The sequence below is a fragment of the Prinia subflava genome, chromosome 3 (assembly GCF_021018805.1).
Source record: "Prinia subflava isolate CZ2003 ecotype Zambia chromosome 3, Cam_Psub_1.2, whole genome shotgun sequence".
Lineage (NCBI taxonomy): Eukaryota > Metazoa > Chordata > Aves > Passeriformes > Cisticolidae > Prinia > Prinia subflava.
This window is the reverse complement of record NC_086249.1, coordinates 33187022-33210435: the sequence shown is the minus strand read 5'-3', so window position 1 is coordinate 33210435 and position 23414 is coordinate 33187022. Positions and strand designations below refer to the sequence as shown.

The window sequence follows — 23414 nt, the reverse complement described above, 5'->3', positions numbered from 1 at the left end:
AAGTGCCCTGGTATCAGAAGAGTGCAGGCACAGCCCGGCGCCGCAGCCGTGGGGTCGGGGAGCTGTGCCCAACTCCTGAGTGTGAGGATGATGGCTGGTGGGACCACACGTAGCTGCCCAGGGCAGTGAACCCCAGGCTTTGCACGCAGCTCTTGTGGCTCCATCGGCTCACGAGACCCTGGCAAGAGCGCTCCCTGCATATTGCCCCGTGACTGTCTCTGCCCTCTTTGATCCCTGTGCTGTTCCCACAAGGCTGAGTAATTGTGAAGGCAACTCCTATCCATTCTAACATGTTCCTAAATCATGTTCCTGACGAAACACAGATGTCCCTCTGTCCTCCTTCATCTGAACCGCTGTTGAATGGTCTTTGGTTATGCACTCTGATCAGAGTAATCTGGAGCCAGATCCAGCTGCTCTCAAAACTAACAGTTGCCCTTGTCACCAGGCTGGGTTCAGTTTATTGGAGATAAATAACAAAATGTTGGGAACTTAATAGGGACATTGATTTATGACCTTGTTTTTAAGAAATAACTTGGTAATTATATGCACATCCTAAGCAAATTTAAGGATACATTCTGGTTTTGATTCCATTTTTTTTATTGTGTTTCATTTTAAAGGATGAATTTTACACCCACAAAGACATACATTTTGATTAATTATAAGTAGAGAACATGATACTATATGCTATTCATTATCAAAATAATATTTCATGCCCTTAAGAGCTCTGCTATAGGGGAATGGTATCCTGGCATCAGTTGATGTAGCTTGATTCTTTAAAAGTGCAGTTTAGTATGTTACTGAATTCTCGTTCCTTGCAGCAATTTTCACATTTGCTCCAGTTCTATCTTGACTTGTATCCAATACCAGGCTGAAAATAGAATCAAAATCAGAAAAACATAATTTGTCACTGATTTGAGAAGTCAAATACTCTGCTCCCATCTAAGAGGCATAGGCTATCCCTAAAGGAGCTGAGAGTTCCTGGGCATGCATTCAGAGGAGTCTCTGTACCCCTGAGCACTGCACTGATCTTTCTGAAACACAAATGACAGCATAAGACAGCATTAAACTGACACTTCCATTTGATTTTTTTTTCTGAAAGGTCAATGTAACGCATTCTTTATAAAACTGTTAAGTGAAAATCACTTCTGTTATACTTTTCTCTTTATTTAGAATTATTTCTGCTATTCTTTAAAGGCCCAGTATTAAAGTAAGAACACTTTTTTCCTGTGTTATTTAGGAAGCTGCTACTGGCTGCCGCCAAATAGTTTGAATTTAAGAACTGTCCTTTTGAATGCAGCCCTTTCCTGCCAGTGGAAGAAAAGTGAATGTAAAGGCAGTCATTTATGTTAGTGTGTAGGCTATGACTTATGTCACAGAACTACTGTAACTTCAAATTGCTTAATTTCAAGTGAATCCTACAGTGAGCGGAGGTGGGGTTTTGGCAGAGAAGTCGCAGTGTAGCAGCTTATATCAAACGTGGCTCCATCATAAACCTCTACCACTCACTATCCATGAATACTACTCATTTTACTAGCTTTTTACTTCTACTCCCTTAATAAGTTGCTGCCACTAGCAGGAGAGGTAGCAAATTGATTTTTGCATAAGATTTTGGGAAAAATTTGTACATGTATTCCGAGGTCCTAATGACTTACATTAACGCCCTGTGTATAGCTAAGCCCTGATGTTGTAGAAATGACTTCTGCCTGTCTTTCTGAATGAAATAAGGTAATGCCAAATGATACCCTGATATCAGGATCAGTGCTGTGATGAGCTTATTCACTTAGTAGGCCAGGCTGGATGAGCTTTATGTGAGTAACATCCTTCTCAAGAATGTGGGTGTGAAGCATGAAAATGGTGAAGAGAGGCACATTCTATGAGAAACTTCTAGTTTCTGATTTCCACAGGCAAACAGAATGATTTTTTGTTTGGAAAGTATAATAAAACCAGACTTTTGCTGAGTATCTTTCAACTTAACACAGACAAAAGTCAGTTATACAGAAGGCCACACAAGCAGTCTGTAGTCAATCAATCTGTTGTTTCATAGCCTGAAATAGAGCTGTGATGTCTTAAACAGGAACATTCAGGAAAATGTCATCAATATGAGCATCACAGTGGGTTTTAGTTGTTTGTCATGTTCAATAGTTTAACATCTGATGCAAAGGAAATTCAACTTCATCAAATAAAATACTAAAATAATTATCTGCACCCAAGGGCTTGCCGCATTGTATTGACCTTGATGAAATTTTATTGAGTGTGAGTTTAAGCATTTGACATCTAATGCTTAGACCAGTCACAGCAATACTGGCTTTCTTAATGTTTGTGTGGTTCCAGGCTGAGTCTTAACTTGCTTGAGAAAACGTGTCTCGGAGACATTCGTATGTTGCAGACATGTTTGCTGCCTGGAAGCAGTGAGCATATCCCTGCTGGGGAAAATGCTTGCCCACGGGCACATCTGACCCCCTGGCTGACAGAGCAGAGTGTGGCAGCCCTACTGGTAATCCCACAAAATTGATCTAAATTGCTTTGCACTTCTCTGCCTCTCCCCTGGGCCGGGGTGTGCAGGTGCAAATAGAGAAGGACGGAAAGGAGACGAGAATGTCGTGATCATTAATATATGCCCCTACGAAAGCAGTGAGCCCTCGTGGCTGCATCAAACAAGCATGAATGTCCTTCATTGGAAAACATTTGAGCAGAGCCTGTTACCACCTCACAGCAGTTGGCTGTACTCTGATCAAATGCGAAATGTTAATACAGAGGAAAGCCTTCTCTTGCCTTCTACCTCTTGTGCTAATGCTAAAGGCTGCTATGAAGTGCTTTGAGTAAAAGAAATTATTCCGTCTTGTATCCAGATTTTTTCTACATGTGTCTGTTTGCCAACTCAAACTAAGTTTCAGAATGAAGATGAAAAACATCTGTGGTTTGTCCATAGGTTTCAAAGAGATAAATACCTATGCAGAGCTGCATATGAAATTAGGTCCCGTTACACCAGGGAAATCGGTTCTTCTTCTATCTCAGCAGAAAAACATCCTTGAAAAGGACCGACATATAAAGCTTTTCATTTCCTATCAGTCTGCTGGAGTAGCACAGATGATTTTATGTAGTAGATATCAGTTGCATTAAAAGATGAGCAGGTAGCATTAGAAATAGATCATCTATTATATTCTTACCTACTGAACACGTTCTCTCTGCAGCAGAGAATAGTTCTTCTGTCTGTTCTAGACCAGGCTGAAATCCAGAGATTAACAGAGTGATCACAGCTGGTGATATAAAGGATAGCACCCTGAGATATTTATCCTTCACTGTCAAGGAGTTAGGCTAGATGATCTAATAGGCAATTTCCATCCATAATGTCTGTGATTCTTCTAGCTGAAAGGCAGCTGGGGAGGCAGAACTTATAATTTCTAATAATTATTTAGCTCTCCTTTATTTCTTCACAGTGTTTGCATTGTTGCCATGAAATCGTACTGGGTAAAATTCTTAATGTTATTTATTAAATTAAAGCAATTCTCTGATGTGCACAAGTGTTCCTTTGTGAAGAGGACCCCAGTCTGTCTGAACTGAGGAGCAGAATGGTCTCGGGTTTATCCCGCAGTCACGCTGAGCTCGGGCGCTGCACCCTCGCACGGTCCCGTCTGGATCATCGTGAGCTGCTGCAGGCAGCTTGTTTTGCCTCCAGCTGTCAGTCACCCTGCCCTGGATCCCCAGACAGTCCACTCCTGGGGATTATGCATCTTCCTCTCTTGATACCAAATCTGCTGCTAGTCATGGAGGTCTGCAAGCAGGGTCTGCTTTTATCTAAAGTACAAACATCTGCAACTGGGAAGCTGGTCTTCATGAAAAAAATATATTTTTAGCTGAAATAGAAGAAGTTAAAAAATGAGTGCACCTTACAGCATTCAGATTCTAGAGAGCAAATCTATATTTTTTCCTGATTATATTATCAAAAGATTATTTACTTTAAAAATTTCAGATGATTGCTTGTGTTGTGACTCTGTTTCTCCATTTCTGATTTCTGTCTGTTCCCTTTCATTCCATTCTTTGTCTGTTGGGAATGAGACAGGGAGGGATGCTGCCTGTGCAGGACCTGCTAGGGAGTCTTGCTCCTTTCATCAGAACATTGCTGGATGCCAAAGGAGCCTTCCTTTTCTTTTCAGTTCTGCTTTTCCCTAGCTGCAGCAATTTCAATGCTTATCTCTCCACTCCTGGCACTTGGGAGTGTTGATAAATGTTTGTCGTCAGCTGGAGCCTTGATTCTTTGTTTACAACCTCTTTAATTCAATATTTTGCTGACCAGAAGGACAGGGAGGGAACAGTTTTTCACTGCTTAAATGATCATGGGGTAAATATTAAAAATACCCAGACTGAAAATGCCTATTTTGACATTTATCTTCTTTCAGATGGGCCCAGATGCACACCTGCTCATGGGTGCTTAGAGATCTGCAATCACCTAAGCACAAAGGCTTGACTAAAATTGGTTTTGAAATATGAAAAAAGAAATGTTTTTCATTAATGGATGATCACCAGCAGTGAATCTGGTAATTAAAATCATACACATCTGCTGAGTTTGTGATTGAACACTTGAAATTTGAAGCGTTTCAAACTTCCAGTGTCACAGTGCTGATTTGGCTGAGACTCTCCTACCTGCAGGCATGTGGATTCCTCTGGGAAGGACTTTGCAGCTCCCCAGGGCACAACAGTGTGGGGGAGCCCCCTGACCTGATGGACATACTTGAAGAAATTCTGATAGAAGCAAAAGTGGTGTCTAGCAGAGCCTGTTAGGCTCTTCAGTGCTTCCACTTCTCTGTTTAAAATTTTAAGCACTCAAGTTTTTAACAGCATGACTGCTGAAACCCTTCTGAAGCTCAGCTAGGAGCCACTTGGCTTTTCCAAGGAAAAATCTTTGAAACTTTATTAGGATTAAGGAGGAACTGTCTGTGTACCTGGCTGCTGTCTTGGCAGCATTCTATACAGCCCCTTTCTTCCCTGATTCCGTTTAGGTATCTTAGGATGCAAAAGGAATGGCATGGAGAATTTAAAACTGCATTTATGTAAATTTAGACTGAGTCATCTGGGATACTGTGTGCAGTTCTGTCACCTCAGTGTGGTGTTTGTCTGTCCTTACTTAAACATTTCAAGACGTCGAGGTCTATAGCAATCACTCAATGTCTCTTCTAGACAAAAGAATGAAATGGGTATTTATAAAGACTGAGTCCTCAAGCACATATTAGATGCCAGCCAGAGGATGAAATGAATCCCTGTGGGTGCCTGCAGTTGGGCAGATGAGCTCTACCATTTATTTCCAAAGGTGTTGCAATCAAATGATTGCAAATGAAAGACATTTCAGAGGCAACAGAAAATGGCTAGAGAGTAGGCTAAAATCTCTGTCCTCTGAGAAGATTGGAAAGTTTATGTTTGATTGCCTTAGGAAAGACATTTGTAAGAAAGGATGCAGTTCAAGTGGAAGTTCTTTCCCCTTTGCCTTGAAAACAGAGGCAGTGAAGCTGCAAGAAGAGAAAACTAAACTCAGCAAAAGAAAAAAAAACCATAGTTTAAACTAGAATCCTTTTTCAAAATAAGTTGTATGAGTTTAAAAACCAGGAATATTTCAAGTTCATTTAGACAAATACCTCCATAAAATTTTTCTCCAGTTAGTCATAAAAGGAGTTTTGAGGAACAATTACTCCTCTGTCTTCTTGAGTTGAACCAGTTTTGCACTACTACTACATCTACATCCTGCGCAGATGCATAGCAGATGCAGAGATCTAGCAGGGGGGACACATTTCTCTAGGAGTGCATCTTGTAAATGGGGGCTGGGGGAGTGACAGTGGCTGTCTGTCTGGCAGGGCTGCCACCACCGGGATTGCTGCCTGGTGGTGCCAAAAGCTGGGTGCTCTGGTCAGCAGTGAGGTGTCAGGGGAAAGAGCTGTCATAGATAGTGAGCAGGCTGTACACATTAGGGAGGATGGACAGATCTTTCCAGCGGCCCTGCAAAGCCAAGAACCTGAGCTCCATGTCAAAAGGAAGGAGAGAAAAATAGAGATAAGCTTTGAGAGTCAAAGGTGGAAACTTTCAAGAGGGAGGAGGCTGGAGGTTGGTTACTGCTGACAGCATAACTAAGGCCCTTGTTCCACCTGATTCATCAGGTACAGGAAAGGTCAAATGCCCTGTGAAGAGGTGGGAGAGATGACGTCCCTCCCTTCAGATGGGGCAGCAGCAGATCCAGCAGAGCCTCAACCCTTAGAAACGTCCAGAAGAGGAGGGTGATAGGTATCAGAAGCTCTCTCCTGAGAAGACAGAAGCCCTCATGTGCCAGCCTGCCGTGCTGGCACAGAAGGTTTGCTGCTTGCCAAGAGCTCGCACATCAGCAAAGAGGCTGCCAAAGCTTGTTTGTCTCCTGGAGTATGACCACTCATCCATGTGGGCCCCAGTGGTGCAGCCAGGGGAGACCCTGAGCATGTCAGCAGTGACCACACGGCTTCGAGTGCAAGGGAGAAGGGTGTGGGTGCCCAGCTGGGCTCTCCTCAGCCCTGCTGCTGGAGGGGGAAGGCTCTGGTTGGTGCAGGCACAGCTAGCAGGCAGTCTGTAGCTGTGTTGGTGTGGTGTTGCTGGCAGGGCTGTGATCTTCGTGGACGTGGGGTATGCTCTGAGGAGCAAGGACTGCTGAGCAAGAACCTGACAAAGTGAGCTGAGGTCATCTCTGATTTGCTGTGCAACCTTGTGAAGGGGGTTTTAAATGATGCTTACTGGGGAACGGGGTACATTCTCTGAAGAAAAGGGTGAGCAGAAAGATGCAGTCTACAGCTTAACCGAGCAGAGTGTGTAGGGAAGATGGAGCCAGGCTTTCCATGGGGGTGCAGAGTGGAAGAAGGATGAGAGGCTAAAAAGCTGAAAGATGGGAGTTTAAAATCAGGATTATGGAAAGAAATGAGATGTCATGAGGGTGTTCAGATGCTGGCACAGGTTTTCCAGAGAGGTTGTGGGACTCTTATCCTTGGAGACACTCAAAACTTTTCTGAAGAATGACCTGAGCAACCAGGTTTAACTCAAATTACTTTGAGTAGGATGTTGGTCTACAAGACCTCTAGAGATTCTTTCAAACCTATATGACTCATTGATCGGTCATTTTTTTACAAATTATTCTGACACATTAGGGTTAGCCATGGCCTGATGTCTGAATTCAGTTATTTTAGGGAAGTCCTCTGTTCTCTGTTATCAGAGAAGATGAGGGATCAATCTAAGTATCTCCAGTGTTCCCTTATACATTATAGATCTTCATTCCACATGGAGCTTGGATGTGATCTGGTATGGCAATCCTTGGATTAAATTACAGTTAGGAATAATAATAATTTGTTTTACTTTGATTTGTCCTTAGGCACATGAACTGATGTGACTATTCCTATTGCGATGCATGCAAATGTTAGTCAAACATCATAATCAAAAGGAATTGTTGACATTGAATTGTTTAGATAATAGCCACTGGCTTACATTTACATTAAATCCTTTAATTTTAAGTAGCCATGAAGCTTTACAATCTCCTCAGTAAATAAGTGGCACTGAGCACCTAAATGGCATTACAGTGGAGGAGGTGTGTGGTTAAAGGCTGTCTTTTACCTCCTTGAGTGGTAAACTCTGCTTCTTGGAGAGGTCATGTGTACCATGCTGCTAGGAGAAGGTTTAGCTATTTTGCCTCCATCCAGTCTTGTTGCTGGATACAGAAAAGAGGTGGAAATGTTTTCCTGCTCGTTCTCTGTCTCGTGGGCAATGCATTATCAGTAGTGGAAGAAGCAGTGCACCAAACTGCCCTTGTAGGCAGCTGTAAACAGGAGTCATATCTCTTCTCACTGTTTTGTTTAGACATGGCCCTGGTTACAGAATTACATCTGTAGCAAAATGACATTTACCAGTGATGGAATACTGCAAACTGAGAAGGTGAGCATAGCGGCTTTTTAACAATGCACAGCAACATGCCATAATAATTCTTGTCAGAAATGAAGAAAGACTTTGTGACTCCTTGGATCAGTTTTCATTCTGTCTCTGAGCACATTATATCGAGCTCTGTTTATGACCCCTGTTTTAATAGTAAATCCTATTTTCGCCTGTACTTAATTTCTAAGATTTGATGGAGTTGCCAATGAAAAGGCATGTGAGTTCATGGGGTTGTTTAGAATTGTCTGACAACATCTAGGTGACTGATTTAGCTTTTTCAGAAGCGAAAGTTAACACGGGATTTTTTTTTTTCCATTCAGCACTGCAGAAGGGACGTTTACCAATGAAATAAGTTCAGGGCTAGGAGATTGCTTGTATTGTCAAATCTTGAGGTAGTCAAAATGATTTTTTCCTGGTTAAGGAGTGCAGTATGTGTGCCAGGCAGGAGAAGGACAAAGACAATCTGTGGACAATTGCTCAGGTGGTCTAAGCTGCAAAACTTCTTGAGAAGACTAAAAGCTGTTTTTCATCCTCTCTGCTGTGATACCAAACATTGCTGCATTCCACATGCTTGCTGTAAAACACTTTGTGACAACCAGAATGGAGATTTAATTTAGCAATCAAACATTTCTATTATTCTGTATTTCATGTCAGAGGAGTTGCTGGTGGAGTACTGATGTTCTGTGTGTAGGGAGTGGGGCTGAGGGAAATGCTGTATGGAGATGGGAAGCGGCAGCACTCACTTCTTTGCTTAAAGCTAGGCTGCTTTCCTTTGTTGCTAGTGTGAGAAAATACTCTCTTCTATATGTAAAGAGTGTTTTTTTCTGCCTGCTGAGCACAGGAAATCTTCTGAGTCCCTGTAAGAATATGCCATTAAATATATTTGTTCCCTATTAAGCCCAGGGACTTCAACACCTGCTGTACCACTAGAGAAGGGGATTTTTTTTTTTTTGATATGTGATGGTTTCGCTGATACGGTGCTTCCATTGTGTTTTACAAGAGAACATGCAACTTTTAAAGCCTTGTGGCACAGGTAACTTAGCTCCCGCAGAGAAGTAAAGTGATTATCCGATATAGAGTTAACAAGAAAAATCTCTTTCAAGATTTGCGTCTGTGCTGAGCTTATTTTTTGTTCATAGGATCATGGAATAGTTTGGGTTGGAGGGAACCTTTAAAGGTCCTCTAGTCCACCCTCCCTGCCATAAGAAGGGGCATCTTCAGCTAAATCAAGTTGCCCAGACCTCCATCCAACTTGACATTGAATGTTTCCAGGAATGGGTCACCTAACACTTCTCTGGACAACCTGTTACAGTGTTTCGCCACCCTTACTGTAAAAATCTTTCTTATATCTAGTCTAATTCTATCCTCTTTCAGTTTTAAACCATTGCCCTTGTCCTACTGCAACAGGCCCTGCTAAAAAGTTTTTCCCCATCTTTCCTCTAAGGCCCCTTATGCTCTTGTTGAGTCCATGCATTTCAATTTTAATTTTTTACAATTTAATTAATTTAATTTTTAAATTTCTTATAGTTTTGTATTAGAAAATAGATTTTTTGCAGTTGTACAACCCAGTGTAGCCTGGTATACATCTTTTTCTTCCTGCTCTCATCAGGACAGATCACTCCTGCAAACTCATGAGCAAGAGTTTGAGCAAGCTAGAAAGCTCAGCTCTTGAACTGCCGAATCTGTTGGTCAGCAAGTAAAATTGGAGACTTTCAAAGGTGATTGTGGTTTTAGAATAAAATTTCTCTAAGGGACATTTTGACTATTACTTTCTAAAACAATTAGATGTCTATTCCAAAAGGCAGGAAAAGACCAAACATCTCTAAACTTTCAGTGTACGTTGTGAGTGTGATCAAAATTTTCTTGTGTGCTTTTGATATAAAAGAAAAGCTTATAAATCTCATTTGTGTATCTCTGTCTGACTACTGGCACCAGGTCAAAATAGGCAGGTGAAGAACCTCAGATTTGATACAAACCAGTAATTTTGGAGGAATAACATTTTGCCATCAGTGACTTGGAAAATTCAAAAGAGAAAATTACATGGATATCACATGTCCTTTATTTGCCCAAAGATCTCTCTTGAATTCATTCAAAATAATAATAGCCTCAGCAGCAGTAATAGTCAGAAAATAAACATTTATTGACATAAGTGTTTTTGTGAACACTGTACGAGTGGTAATAATGCAAATAAAGACAATTATGCACGTATGTAGTTTGGTGAACACCTATTGAAGTGAAATAGCATAGAAATGCTTGAAGCATGTCATGATTTTCTTTTGATGAACTTGATTTTCCTAGTAATCTGAAAGATGGCTAAAGAGTTATAGTTTGCCAGGAAAATAAGCCAAAATTAATTGCATCTTCATAATATTCTTTATTAGAAAATGCTCTAGGGAGCATATAGAGTTTAAAAACTCAATACCTTTTCCTCATGATACTTTCATCACAAAATAATGGCATTTTCTTGCAGACTATTTCAAATTAATTATTTTTAATTAGTGAGATAGTTGGTGGGTGATAGTTTTTGAGAGCTGTTTTTGTCAGTGAAGTGGCTCCTTTGTTATGTGCAACTAGACTTATGAGCAGTATTAATTATGACACACTGTAAAATTCTTCCTATTTAAATGGTAAAGCAAGATACAAGGAATGAATAATAATATTTCATATCTGTTGTTGCGTTGGGCATATGGCTGGTAGAAGATAAAGAGAAGTAAAACTGGAGGAAAATAGTGTGTTAAAAGATCTGTTAATTGAACTGTGCTACAATTCCCTAATCTCACAATTTTTTAAATTATTCTTCCTTAGCCTCAGACCATTCGGCAGACTCTTCAAAAGACACTGCAGTATTTTGAGCATCAAGTTATTGGGTAAGTGTTAATGTGAAGTAGCGAGAGGTGCATGGTAATGTTTTGCTCTGTGCTTTCCAATTCACAGCCTTACATGATAAGCTTTTAAATTTAACTTTTAATTTTTCCCCTCAAATTCTTAGAGGCACTTTGGAATAGCAGTACATAATCTGGATGTAAATGGCAAACTGCTGTTCAGTCCTGCTTCTGTGCAATCCCATCAGACGAGGACTGCTTAATGAACTCTAATGTTTCTTACAAAAAGAGAATAGCAAATCCTTTTCAGTCATAGAATATCCACTTGGAAGGGACCTCAAAGCTCATCTAGTCCAGCCTTTGTTGACAGAAGCATGGTCCAGACAAGATGGCTCAGCACTCTGTCCAGCTGAATCTTGAAATTGCCCATCGTTGGGAGGTCATAATCCTTTGCCACCACTTCTGAAAGACATTTGTTGACTTTGCATTTGTATAAGGAGTTGTTATAACTTTTTTTTCCTGTAGTTACAGAGATGCAGAGAAGAATTTTCACAATATATCAAACAGATGCTCCTATACAGACTGCTCTGGCAATGAAGAAACTGAAGATGTCTCAGGAATTCTCCAGTGTACAGCTAATGTACTCGGTATGTGTTTTTTCAAGGGAATTTGTTTCCTTTAGTTGGAAGGAAAGTTTACTGACCATCCTAATGCCAACAATGAAACCAGAAATTTTTGCTCCAAACACAGAAATTTAGGTTATAGGCAGCAACATACCAGTGCACTGTTACTACTTTTCTCTCCTTTTCTACAAACATTTTGAGTTTTAGGACAATCCAGACTTGATTTTCAGTGAAGGCAGTGACTGTGTATTGTGCAATACCCAGTGATTTGAGAATTTTCAAAGGCTTTTGGCAAGTGGACTTGCTTCTGTGAAGGCCTTGGAATTATCTCTAGTGTTTTTATAGGGGTTCTGCAGAACAACAGACACTTTTGTCATCTGTGGGCCTAGTGGTAGAGGGCCTGAGAAAGAACAGCAGGGTGTACCTGAGACATGAAACATTCTGGAAGCTGAGATTTTTTTCGGCAAGAAGCACAACACTGAAATCTGACTGTGTACGATAATTGAAGTTGAGTTTTAACTTTCCATGTCAGGGGAATATGGTGAGGTGATACTTTGCTCATGTTCTGGTCTTTCCTGTTGTATCCTGCTGACTTAAAATAGTTTTGGAGGATATGCATTGTGTATCTGTCTTTCCTACTGCAAACTGTTAAACAGACTTGGTGTGCTCTGTGAAACAGCAAACAGGATCCAGTTTAGAGATGACTGTGTTTCACTGATGTTGCCCTGGTTTTTCTGAGATTTTTTAAAGCCTTCTACTTACTTGTAAGATGGAGTCAGTTCTGTAGCTACTGTTGCGATATTAAGGTTCAGTCTTTCACTTTCTCACACTTTGGAACATAAACAACCTTTCTTGTTTTTGTTCACTGTCCTTTGCTTACATATTTCCAGCCTGAAAACAATGTTGGTTGACAGCTGGCATAGCCAGTGGGGTGAAGGAGTAGTAACCCCAAGAGCCAATGTGCTTTCAGACCCACAAAATTATAAAAGGAAAGAAATAAACAGGCTGGGCCTCTTTTTCTCGGTGGGGTGCAGCTTTCACTGAAGAACTCTGCCTCTGTGTGGTTGATTATTGCGTTCCGGGCAACACACTGATGTTTAAAATGCCTTTTTTTTTTTTTTTTTTTTTTTTTTTTTTTTTTTTTTTTTTATGCCTTATGCTGTAAAATGCTAGGTGCTGTCAGAAGTGTTCTGTATGCCTTTAACTGCTGCTAGAAAGAGATGGCATTTTGTATTTTACATGTGTGGTCATGGAGAGAATTCAGAACAAATTAAATTCTAAATATGTCCAGGGTTAGTTACCTTTTTTTTTAATTTTAGAATATTTGCATGCTAGCTCTCTAGAACAAATGCTATGACTGATAAGGGAGGACTCATGCAAAGCAGAGACTTCTCATGTTATCAGGTGCATATTAATATTATAAAAAGCCAGACTAGACATTCAGTACTTGTTTCACCGTGACACAAAATGTGTTCTAAGAAACAGTTATGAATAATTTTTCACCTTCATAGTGCTTTTAAAGAAATATGTTAGTCCTGGTACCTCAGCATGGCTGAGTAATGCGCAACCTGTTTCTCCAGTGGTATCCTCACAATGGATGTTTATTAGGGTCAGGTTGGACTTTTGGGACCAAAGTATAGGGATAATATCTAAGCATTATTATCTTGGGAAACTGTTAAAGTGGGCTTTGTTGAAAATAAGGTTGCAGAGACTTTTTCTTGGACAAGGTCGCCTCTTAAAGAATGAGTTCTTAGCAATAAAACCCCCTTCAGTATGAGCAAAACACGGAGAAAATTTAAAAGCAGTCCTTCTCCCTATCTGGGATAAGAACATATGGCAATGAGCAGTAAACCCAGCTTCTTTATTTTAATTGTAGCACCTATCACAACAGGTAAATAATTAATGGAGGCTGAATAATTAATTCTCACATACACAGTTACTTTTCGTGTTGAGTAAGGACTGGTAAGAGCTGCCTCTGTGAAAGAGAGATGTAACCACTGAGGTGTGTACCTAGAGCACCTGGCATTGCTGAGGCAGGAGGCAGGCATGAATCTGACTGTGTTGAAGGCTAGAGAAACTGCTGAACCAAATCTGGCTCTCAGTTTATTTATATGAGCAGTAAGAGGCACTTGCTGTCTAGGGCTGGAAGAAAATATTTCCGTAAAGATGCTTGGGAGCATCTTCCTGCTCTCTGACCTTAGATACTGCCAACATGATTCACCTCTTCCAATCTTCTAACCACCTCTAAAATAGTCATTTGGCATTCCTTATTCATCAGAACAGTGCAAATGCTGAGATCATTGGTAAGCTTGGAAGACTCTGAGCAGATGCTTCACACTGTGGTCCTGGTGCTTACAGTGCTCACAGGGAAGTGCTGACTACAAGCTGTTCACTCAGCTCGATGCATGTGATTTATCATGTATGAATACTGCAATTTTCCTCTTGTCAAGTCAGCACTAAAGTGTGTCACCATCTTCCTGCAGTGCTAGGACCTGATTCTCCTTGTCTCCTTGCTGAGTTGCTCTGCTACAAGTCTAGACATCAAAAGAAGTCTCCCTGTTTTAAACCACTGTAATTAAAGCAACCCATGTCCATCATGTTCACATGCTGTAAACTGTATATGGTACCAGACCAATCACACCGTTTTCCTTTGCAATGACAGCTTCTGAGGCTAGAGTATTTAATTTAACTCTCAATCCTTTCAGAAATAGTCCAGACAGCTTCCTGATGGACTCTGCTTTCATTAATTGGTTCATGCATACTTTTACACTGTCCTTCATAAGCATATAGAAAGAGAATCCTTTAGGTTGAAAAAGACCTTAAAGATCATCAAGTCCAATTGTTAATGCAGCACTGCCAAATCCACCACTCAGCTGTGTTCAGAGGAGATTGACAGTGTTGGTTTGAACTTATTTTAGAAATAATGATAAGAGAAAGGTATCCATGATGAAGTATGTTATGTGGATTACTACCACATTTCTTTCTTAGGTGACTATAAACTTATATTGAGATACGTTAGAGAGAAAACTTGTAACTGAAGAGATTTCTTATTTGACCTTGGGCAAGTTTTTATTCTTTCTGTGCCTCAATTTCCCATCTGTATGATGGAGATAAAAGGATTTTTTTAATCTTTTAAACCATATGTCAGGTCTATTCAGATATCAACCTTCTTGAGGTAAAGACATTTTCATACCCTTTGTACATTCAGCATTTTGAGCAATGACAGAAAATCTCTTTTGGGACTGCTTTTGTCCTCATGATTTAAAATAATTTGATTTCAAGTAAGATTAGAGTGTGCATTTTTACTTGAATGCTGCCAGAATAAAGTAGAAGATCTTCATGTAGCTGCAAATTAAAAGTCTGGCAACAGGAAATTACGGATGAAAACTTTTGTTGTTGTTTTGTAACTGCTATTGTAAGGAATTTATTCTGGGACATAAAGCCTTCATGACCTATCTCCTGTTTATTTTTTTGGCAGATACTCAAAGGGGGGTCTGTTCTACTGAGCTCTGCAAAGCAGTGGAGAAATGCCCGATTTTCCTTTTGGAACCCACTCAGTACTTCCAATATATCACATGATATTTCTCACATTCCAAATGCAAGAGTCAGATAAAAATTGTACAGCCTTCACCTGACCTCCTCCAACTACTCTTTTCAGACATTGCAAACAATTAATGTAGCCTTTGTGAACATGAACTATTTTTCACTCTTCAGTCCTTCACAGGGAGGAAAAAGAAAGGAATATTCACTCAGGCAGTTTCCTTTCTTTTAAATGGCATCTGTGTTTCCTTTGGAGCCTCTTTGCATCTTGCTGAGGAGCTCTGTAATCTGTCCTCACTTTGATAAGGTTAGATACACTGTATAAATAACACTTGGTCACACAGTCTGAAGTTACAAATGCACTTGTACCAGACCATTGTTTCAGCAGAAAGGCCTGGAGAAGTAATTTTACCTACCTGACTTTCCATTGCTTGAGGTACAGAAAAAAATGCCTCCATTTTTTTTTTAGTTCAAGCAAATAATTTATACAAGATAATTATTTTTCATTTCACAAAATTTCAGCTCCTAAAATTTTACATCCTACAATTACCTCATTTTCCTTAAAAAATGCACAGCACGTATCAATGGCTAAGTCAGCTCTGCATGTGGACTCAAGTGTATTGCAAGAATTTTTCCTATTAGGCACTTATAACTTATGGAATAATAACAATGCTCTTTCTTTTGATTTTGCTTCAGAGAGCGGTGTGAGGAGTTTGCTTGTCTGTCTATCTGGGCATCTTCTGTTTGGAGGATGATACGGCGCAGTTGCAATTCCCTAGGGATTCCCTAATACCCTGGTGATAAAGATGTATGGAATCCTGGCCCAGAGCCCTGTCTTGTCAGGAAGATAAATCAGGTTTCTGGATTCAGCCTCCCCAAGACACCGAGGAGGAGGTGGAATCCATTGTTAGTGTAAGGTTTTAGAGAGTTCTTGCTCTGGGTGACATTTGCTTGTCACTACCAAAGAGAACATGTGCTGCAGGCTGCTCTATATAGGGCAAATCACTTCATGCCTAAATATATCTTGCAGGGCTGATCCTTCATTTAGTACAAAGGGCATAATTCTGTAAAAGTCATTTGTTCTCTATACATTTGTCGAAGTTAAAGATCTGTGTTTCCTTTATGAAACTAAGAAAATCTCAGCTCTTACATGATGCAATGGCATGAAGCTGTGTCAGGGCAGGTTTAGGCTGGATGTTAGGAAAAGATTCTTCACCCAGAGGGTGGCTGAGAGCTTCACTGAGGTGAAGGCTGTTCAGTTTGTATTGCTCCACTGCTGAGCACCAGCCTGACAGAATTCAAGTGCTTGGACAGTATTCTCAGGCACATGGTGTGATTCTTGGAAGTGTCCTGTGCAGGGCCAGGAGTTTGGATGTTGGATCCGTGGATCCCTTCCAAGTCAGAGTATTCTATGCTTCTGTGATACACTGTTGTTAAAGAGAATAAATTTTGGATAATTCTGATAACTGCTGAATGACTACTGAGAAATACTATATTTGAAGAGGCAGGAAATAATTGAAAAGGAGGTGCCAGGACAGAACTTAGCTTACCATGAGATTAGACCAGGTGTAATGTTTGGAAAAGGTAAACAAAAGTTTGGTACACTGACTGCTTAGGAGTTGTCTGAGAACTGTAAATGCTTAGATATTGAAAGTATATAAATTTCTATCACTTCCCTTTGCACTAAGAACTGCAGATAAGTCATTAGGATGCAACTAATTTAGGATACACGGCCTGATTTATAATTAAAGTTGTTGGTTTACAAATGGCGTAAAAGGAAATGTTACACGGCCCAGAGGATTGGCAATACTAATGGATTCTAATAATACTTTATCCTGGAGGGTCTAAGCTATACACACAGGGCTCCTGCTATTTAGCAGATGTTACAGTGCACTGGCAACACAAAAGTAATCTAAACAAAAAGCACGTAATTCATGTGATTTCAAAACTGAGATGAGTACATCTCAATTAGAAAAGGATGAACATTCATATCAGATGGCCTTAGACATCCCACTCTTCTCAAATCAGAGCTATTTATTGTTAGAAAGCAGATGAACTACTGGCAGATAATGAGTGGTTTGAAATTATGATGTACAATAGCATCTTGTAGAAGTCTATTTATAAAGAACATATTCTGGCCATGATTCATTGACTAAATGTAGGTGTTTGTCATTATCTGAGGTGCTGTGAGGCATCCTGTGGCCTCTGTCAAACCTTCAGAAATGTGTAGGTCTCCCTCTGGCCCCTCGTCTTGGCAGATACAGTAACTATCTGTTGGTTCTTTTGTAGATGTCTTGGATGCCTTCTAGAAGACTTAAGGAGCATTGCATTTCTATATTTAGTCAGATGAATTGAGCCCTTTACATATGTGAGGAGTTATGAGAGATAATTTTGCATTTCAAGGGAAGAGTTTTTAGATTTCATTTCAATTTTACTCATTCCAGGAAGTGCAGTTCTGCTCCCTATGTTATTTCAAAGACATATATATTTATTTTAATGAAAAAAAAATCCTTATTACTGTTTAATCTTTAGAGTTACCATGACACAAACCTAGTCTGTCTAATTTACAGGAACTACCAATCTAATGGTTGCAGTTTTCATTTAATAAGCCCTGTGCAAATATAAGAAGTGAGCTTCCTGGGTTGTGGTGGGGGACATAAAATCGTGATAGTCTTGCTTCACGTAGCTTGGCTTTGCTTGCAGAGCTGGCTGCTACTGAGAGCACTATATGGGGGCAAAACTCCTTCCACTGCCTGTTCTAAGTATCTCAAGTGAGCTTCCTGTGTCAACAGTTTTGAGCAGAATCTTTTATATTTATGTTGAGAACTGGTGATCAGCTCCCCACCAAGAGGCAGTAATTACAATGATATTTCTATCACTGGTCAGAGGACAAGGGAAGAAACCTCCTCATTAAAAGTGGATAAAAGAAATATTATAGGTGAACAAGTGTCAGGAATTTTTTTTAACAGCAGTTCTCATTTATAGTCTGTGAAATCTTGAAAGATATGCAGGGGCTGCATGTCACTGTAAGAGAAGTGTTGTAAAGATTTCTCAGTTGTGTCACAACTGTACGTAAAGGCACAAAATGATGTTCCTGTATTTATATAAAAACCACCAAAAAGGTAATAAAAAACTTGCTATCTGGATTCCCAGAATGATATAAATTCACAATCATAATGAAGTAAAATCAAAGCCATTTATATAGTAATTAGATACTGGTACTAGGCTCACTCGCAAACCAAATGATTCAACTAATGCACCTTCAGCGTTAGTCTGTACACAAGAAAACCTTTTTTATTCAGAGACTAAATGTTGCCTTACCTACCATTTGAAATCACTCTCTGGAATTCTGAACTGCCACCTGTCTTTCTGTCCACAGGTCTGTTTAAGGAAAATATGTTATTGATGCCAAAAATTTGATAATCCAAAAACATTTAAGAGATACTCGCTATAACTGAAGGTGGCAAATTCTGCTTCTGTTCACAGTGTGAGGTCTGGAGTTGCATATTTAATTGTTCCAGCCCCTTAAGGTTTGATATTTACAGATTCTGAATGGTATCTCAGAAAAAAAAAAGATATTTTTCAATGCCAAATGAGTCAGATGCTGGCCGCTCTGCAGCCATTGTCTTCATTATTTACTTTTACGAAAAACTGGATGGCTTGTAACTGCTTCTGCATGCTGTACCAGTGAGTGAATTACATTGATTTTTTTATCACTTAAGATTTTTTAATCTGATTGTTTTTCAAGAGCCCATGATTTGCGATTTTCTTTATGGGAAAGGATTCTTACCTAATTTCTCCACTTCGTAATGTACAAAATACTTAAAAATATTGTATTAATTCCTTGACATTTTGTAGTGTGTTTTCAGTTTACATTAACTGCTGAAAAGAAAGCAAAGACCTTTTGCTACCATGTTGTTACAGGATGAAGTCATCTATTTCTGCTCCAGTTCAGTGAAATACTTAATTTGTACTTTGAACCTGTGCTTAAAGGCTTTGTTAGTTTTGGATATGGCTAGCAAATATAGCATCCCTTCTCTTAATATCTTTGAGACACATTTTCAAAGAATAATATTTTTTCACTGATCGAAAAGTACTTTTTAGTGGAGGTCTGTAGCAATATTTTCATTCTGTGGATGCTTTGCCTCAATTCCCAATCTGCATATTTAATTTCTCTCCAATATGGACTAGAATAAAGGTGACACTGTAAGGAAAAGCAACAAAAAGAAACTATTAAGAAAAAAACATTAAAGCTAAGATGTGATTTGTGCTCCTGACATAAAGTAGTAGGAACACAGTAGATCCCTCTCCAGGAGGAAAACAAATTGAGACTAGTGAATTTTTAGAACATCATTCACTATATTAGTAGAAGGTTTGTAAAAAACAGAAGCTCAAAATAACAAGTTACTTCAGTTGGGGAGCAGCAGAGAGTGTTGAGATGGTTTTTGGTTTATTTGGTATTACTACCATTTAGTGGAGTGTGTTGGTGAAACCAGGGAAGACCTTTTCCTTTTCCTCCATATTAGTTGCAAGCCAGTGCCCATTAGGAAGCTGTGTTGGGGTCATGCATGAGGTGATAAGGGAGTGCAGTGGCCTCTGCATTTGGAAGGGCTAGGCCCTCATACAAATATCAAATACTTTTTTCTTTATGGGAAGCTGAATGAAAATTTTTCCTTAGAGGTCCACAGCAAAAAAGAAAGAATGGAAATGCTGGCTTTTCAGAATGGAATAGCAAATTGTCAGTTTTGATGAACAGAAGTTGACTCACATTTTCAATGCCATATTCAATTTGAATTATTCCATTGTAAAATCAAACAGAAAAAAATTGAATAATTGTTCAGCAGTTGAATGTGAGATGAGTTTAAAAAGGTTGGACTCTTGGTGTAGATGTATAATCAGAAGGTTATAAGAAGATTATTTTGATTTTGTCTTTTCTCAACATAAAAGAAAAACAGCGAAGAAGTACCATATATGTTGAAATTGAAAATCCTACCAAATATAATATTTAAAGATAACAACTAGCCTGTGGAATTCTCCAAATGTGATAAAGTATCTACTATAGAGACAAGGAGTTCTGGGATTTTTTTTGAGCATGAAGGTTTTTCTACTGGTAATAAAACTATCTCCCAGTCTGGTACTGTCCTGGATTTATCTGGGATAGTTAATTTCTCCTCAGTAGCTGGTACATTGCAGTGTTTTGGATTCAGTATGAGAATATTGTTGATAACATACTGATGTTTTGGTTGTTGCTAAGTAGTGTTTATCCTAAGCCAAAGACTTTTTTTGTGTCTCATGCTCTGCCAATGAGGAGGGGCACAAGAAAGCGGGGAGGGAGCACAGCTGAGACCCAAACTGGCCAAAGGGACATTCCACACTCTTAGAATGTCACGCCCAGTATATAAACCAGGGGAGTGACCTGGACAAGGACAGGGACTGGCAGTGGTGGTGAGCAATTGATTGGGCATCACTTCTCTTACTGTGGGTTTTATTTTTGTCTCTTATCATCATTACTATTTACTATTATTATTAGTAGTATTATTATATTTTCCTTTTCTTTCAGTTATTAAACTGTTCCTATCTCAACCTACAAGTTTTACTTTTGATTCTCCTCCCTCTTCCACTGGAATGGGGGGCTGAGCAAGTGGCTGTCTGGTGTTTACTTGCCAGCTGGGCTTAAACCACAACAGCTATGTGTAGAAATATGGTAGGGAGAAAATCCACAGAAGAGGTGCAAAAGGTTAGGATCATTTATGTGAAAAGGTTATACTGAAATATAGACAAAATTAGTGCTAGGTGAGCATCTGTTCATCATTTGTTTCAATAAGAGAGGCAGGAATAATTCAGTAAAAATACATACTGAATATTTTGTGCAGCTGCACACAAAGACATCCCTGAAGCCAATAGCTTTGCAGAGAAATACAGAAAAATTTAGTCCGGGTGCATTTGTGTATAGGAATTTATTAAATAAATATTTTCAATTCAAAGATAAACATCATGCTTCATGTAAAAAATTAATGTCTTTTTGGTAAGACTAAGGAAGAAACTTCCTTGATAGGGACATAATGATTTTTGATTTTGAAGATTGCTTGACTTGGATTAATTTTCTTAGTATATCATAGTGTCTGTTATTGAAGAAAAATTTCATGACTAACACAGACAAGCAGTTTGGTTGAGTTTGGTCATATCTATTTTTCTACTAGAGCTGATCTGATTTTCTCCTGGCACTGTGTCTAACTCAATTCAAAGCTCAGGTTTTTAAAACGAGTGGCACATCCTTGAGGCAGGTCATTCACCTGAATTTCATGGTATGATTCATGTTGTTTGGGATGAGTATGTTTTGTCCAGACTGAATGGCCAGTTCTCCAGGGTGGACAAGAAGACCACTATATGACAACCAGCAAAACCTCAGGCCAAATACTGAGACAGAGTTCCCAGTAATGGTAGTGGGGCAAGGCTCGCATACGTAGCAGCAAAGTCCAGGAGTGATCAGTTCTGCAAATCTCATTTGCAGTCAGTGGCGCCAGGGCAGCTGCCTCACTGTATTTGTGTAATACACTTGAAAGGCAGTTCACCTGTGCAGTCTTTTGGGTGGCTTTGTGGGGGGTATTTGGCCATTTGTATGACTAGCCTAGGGGTTTCTGATGCTGTCCTGTTCTCCTCTGCAATCTTACAGCCTTGGGTGCCCCTGCTAGGCTGCTCACTTTTACACACAGACTTCTAAAGTTTCTCACACTTCACTGTAAACAGTGAGATTTAAAAGCGTGAATATCTGTTGGTTTCACATACGTATGAATATGACAATTTCTTAGCTATTTGCTATTAATATCCAGTTATGACATTATTGGTATGGGTTAGAATGTAATTCTTTTTCAATAATGGTGAGTATTTTTTTGTGAGATATAATACCATGTTATGCAGACGTAATGGTAATGAGTCAGGAATTGGCACACAGTCTTCTGAGTCAGGATATCAGAGGGCATTGTGTACCAGAGGTACTTTCTTTTGGCTTAGCTGCAGAGCTGACCATCTGTGGTCATAAAAGATCCTGGGAATATTTTTGTAATAACCTAGTTTAGTGACCAAATTTCTTTATGAGTAATGGCATTTGGATGAACTTTCCCAAATTATTGCTATTACTTCTTTTATAAAATATGCTTTGTCGTGTTCTTATTTTGTCATATTTATATATGTAATTTTACGCATTTTAATTTGCTATTAATCATATGTCATTGCAGACTGTAAAGCTAGGGAACACTGAAATCCCTTGTGAATATTGATTGTGTTAACTATGCCTGTGAACATAGGCAGTTCAGATTATTATTATGCTTTGAGATTATTAAAGGTTATTGTCTGCAAACAACACGACTTCTGTCCCCATTATGCCTGGTGTATAAAAGTCACTAACCACACTGTTTTTCCCAAATTAAAAGCCTAGAAGCAGTTTAAACAATGAGAAGTTCAGTGATCTGCTGGGATATTACCAATGTTATAAAGCATGCTGAATACACATTAAAATAAAGGGCCTGTTGTGTCCTCAGGAAAGAAATAATTGACCTTTATTTCTGTTTAAATTCCAGATAAATGTTAAGGTGTTTGACTAGTTGACTGACATGTAATTCTGTATGATTTCAATGTAGTGAAGAAACTATGTTGTTATCCTATATTAATTTTGAAAACTCTGGATATTTGTAATTTACATAGAGCTGATTAATACTTCTTTTTATTCTGCTATGTCTTAAAACAATACAAACATCTGATTAGTTTTATAGCTCTACTATGATATGGGGATTATATCACAGTAGAGTTGGAACAACAGAGTGTATCTTCCTTGCAGTAAGACAGAGGAAAATGCTTAGTAACCATCTCAAAAAAAATTTTATAGGTTATCCTTAGAATTGTAAATAACAAACTGGAAAAGGATTTGATACAATTTTCCATTACTGGTATTTTTTGATCCCTTCAGCAATGCCAGCCTTATCACCTCTGTAAATCAAAGCCTTTTGAATTTTTGTGATAGAAACTTGTAGTGACATTGTGAGATGTCACACAGCTGTCCCATCTACTAGCTGTGTAGACTGCTCTGAAGAGGCACGGTTTTTCTAAAGGTGGGTGAGTGTAGGCAGAAGCTTAAGATGAAAAGGCTTTGCTCTCCTTTGCAGGCAACAAAAAAGAAGTAATTATTTTTTGTATCTTGTGGCAGTGCCCAGTGCCTATAAGGAAAAAAGTATTTGGCTAAAAAAAACCATGCAAAACTTACAATCCCCCTTTGTCAGCTATTTAAAAGCATAATCTGACTGCAGGGCTTTACATTGTGGATGAAAAACCAAACAACTGACTTTGAGTCCCAGTATCTTATTGTTTAAGCAGCTGGGGAGAGCTGGGTGCTTTACAGAGGGAGTGAACAGAGGGGCTGTAAGAGTGGAAGCCTCCTTTGTAGCCAGGTCAGCAGTGGAAAGGATGCAGCCGTGCCTGGGTGCCTTCACACAGTGGCCTGGATGTGACA

The 23414-nt window shown here is 39.3% G+C and overlaps 1 protein-coding gene across 1 annotated transcript in view; it reads left to right on the top strand.

Moving 5' to 3' along the window:
- Positions 1–23414, top strand: part of GUCY1A2 (guanylate cyclase 1 soluble subunit alpha 2) — a 135815-nt gene that overhangs the window by 3799 nt on the left and 108602 nt on the right. The window contains exons 2-3 of the mRNA XM_063394581.1: positions 10732–10793; positions 11274–11395. Coding sequence (XP_063250651.1) covers positions 10732–10793; positions 11274–11395 — 184 coding nt within the window. The remainder of the gene's footprint in view (positions 1–10731; positions 10794–11273; positions 11396–23414) is intronic.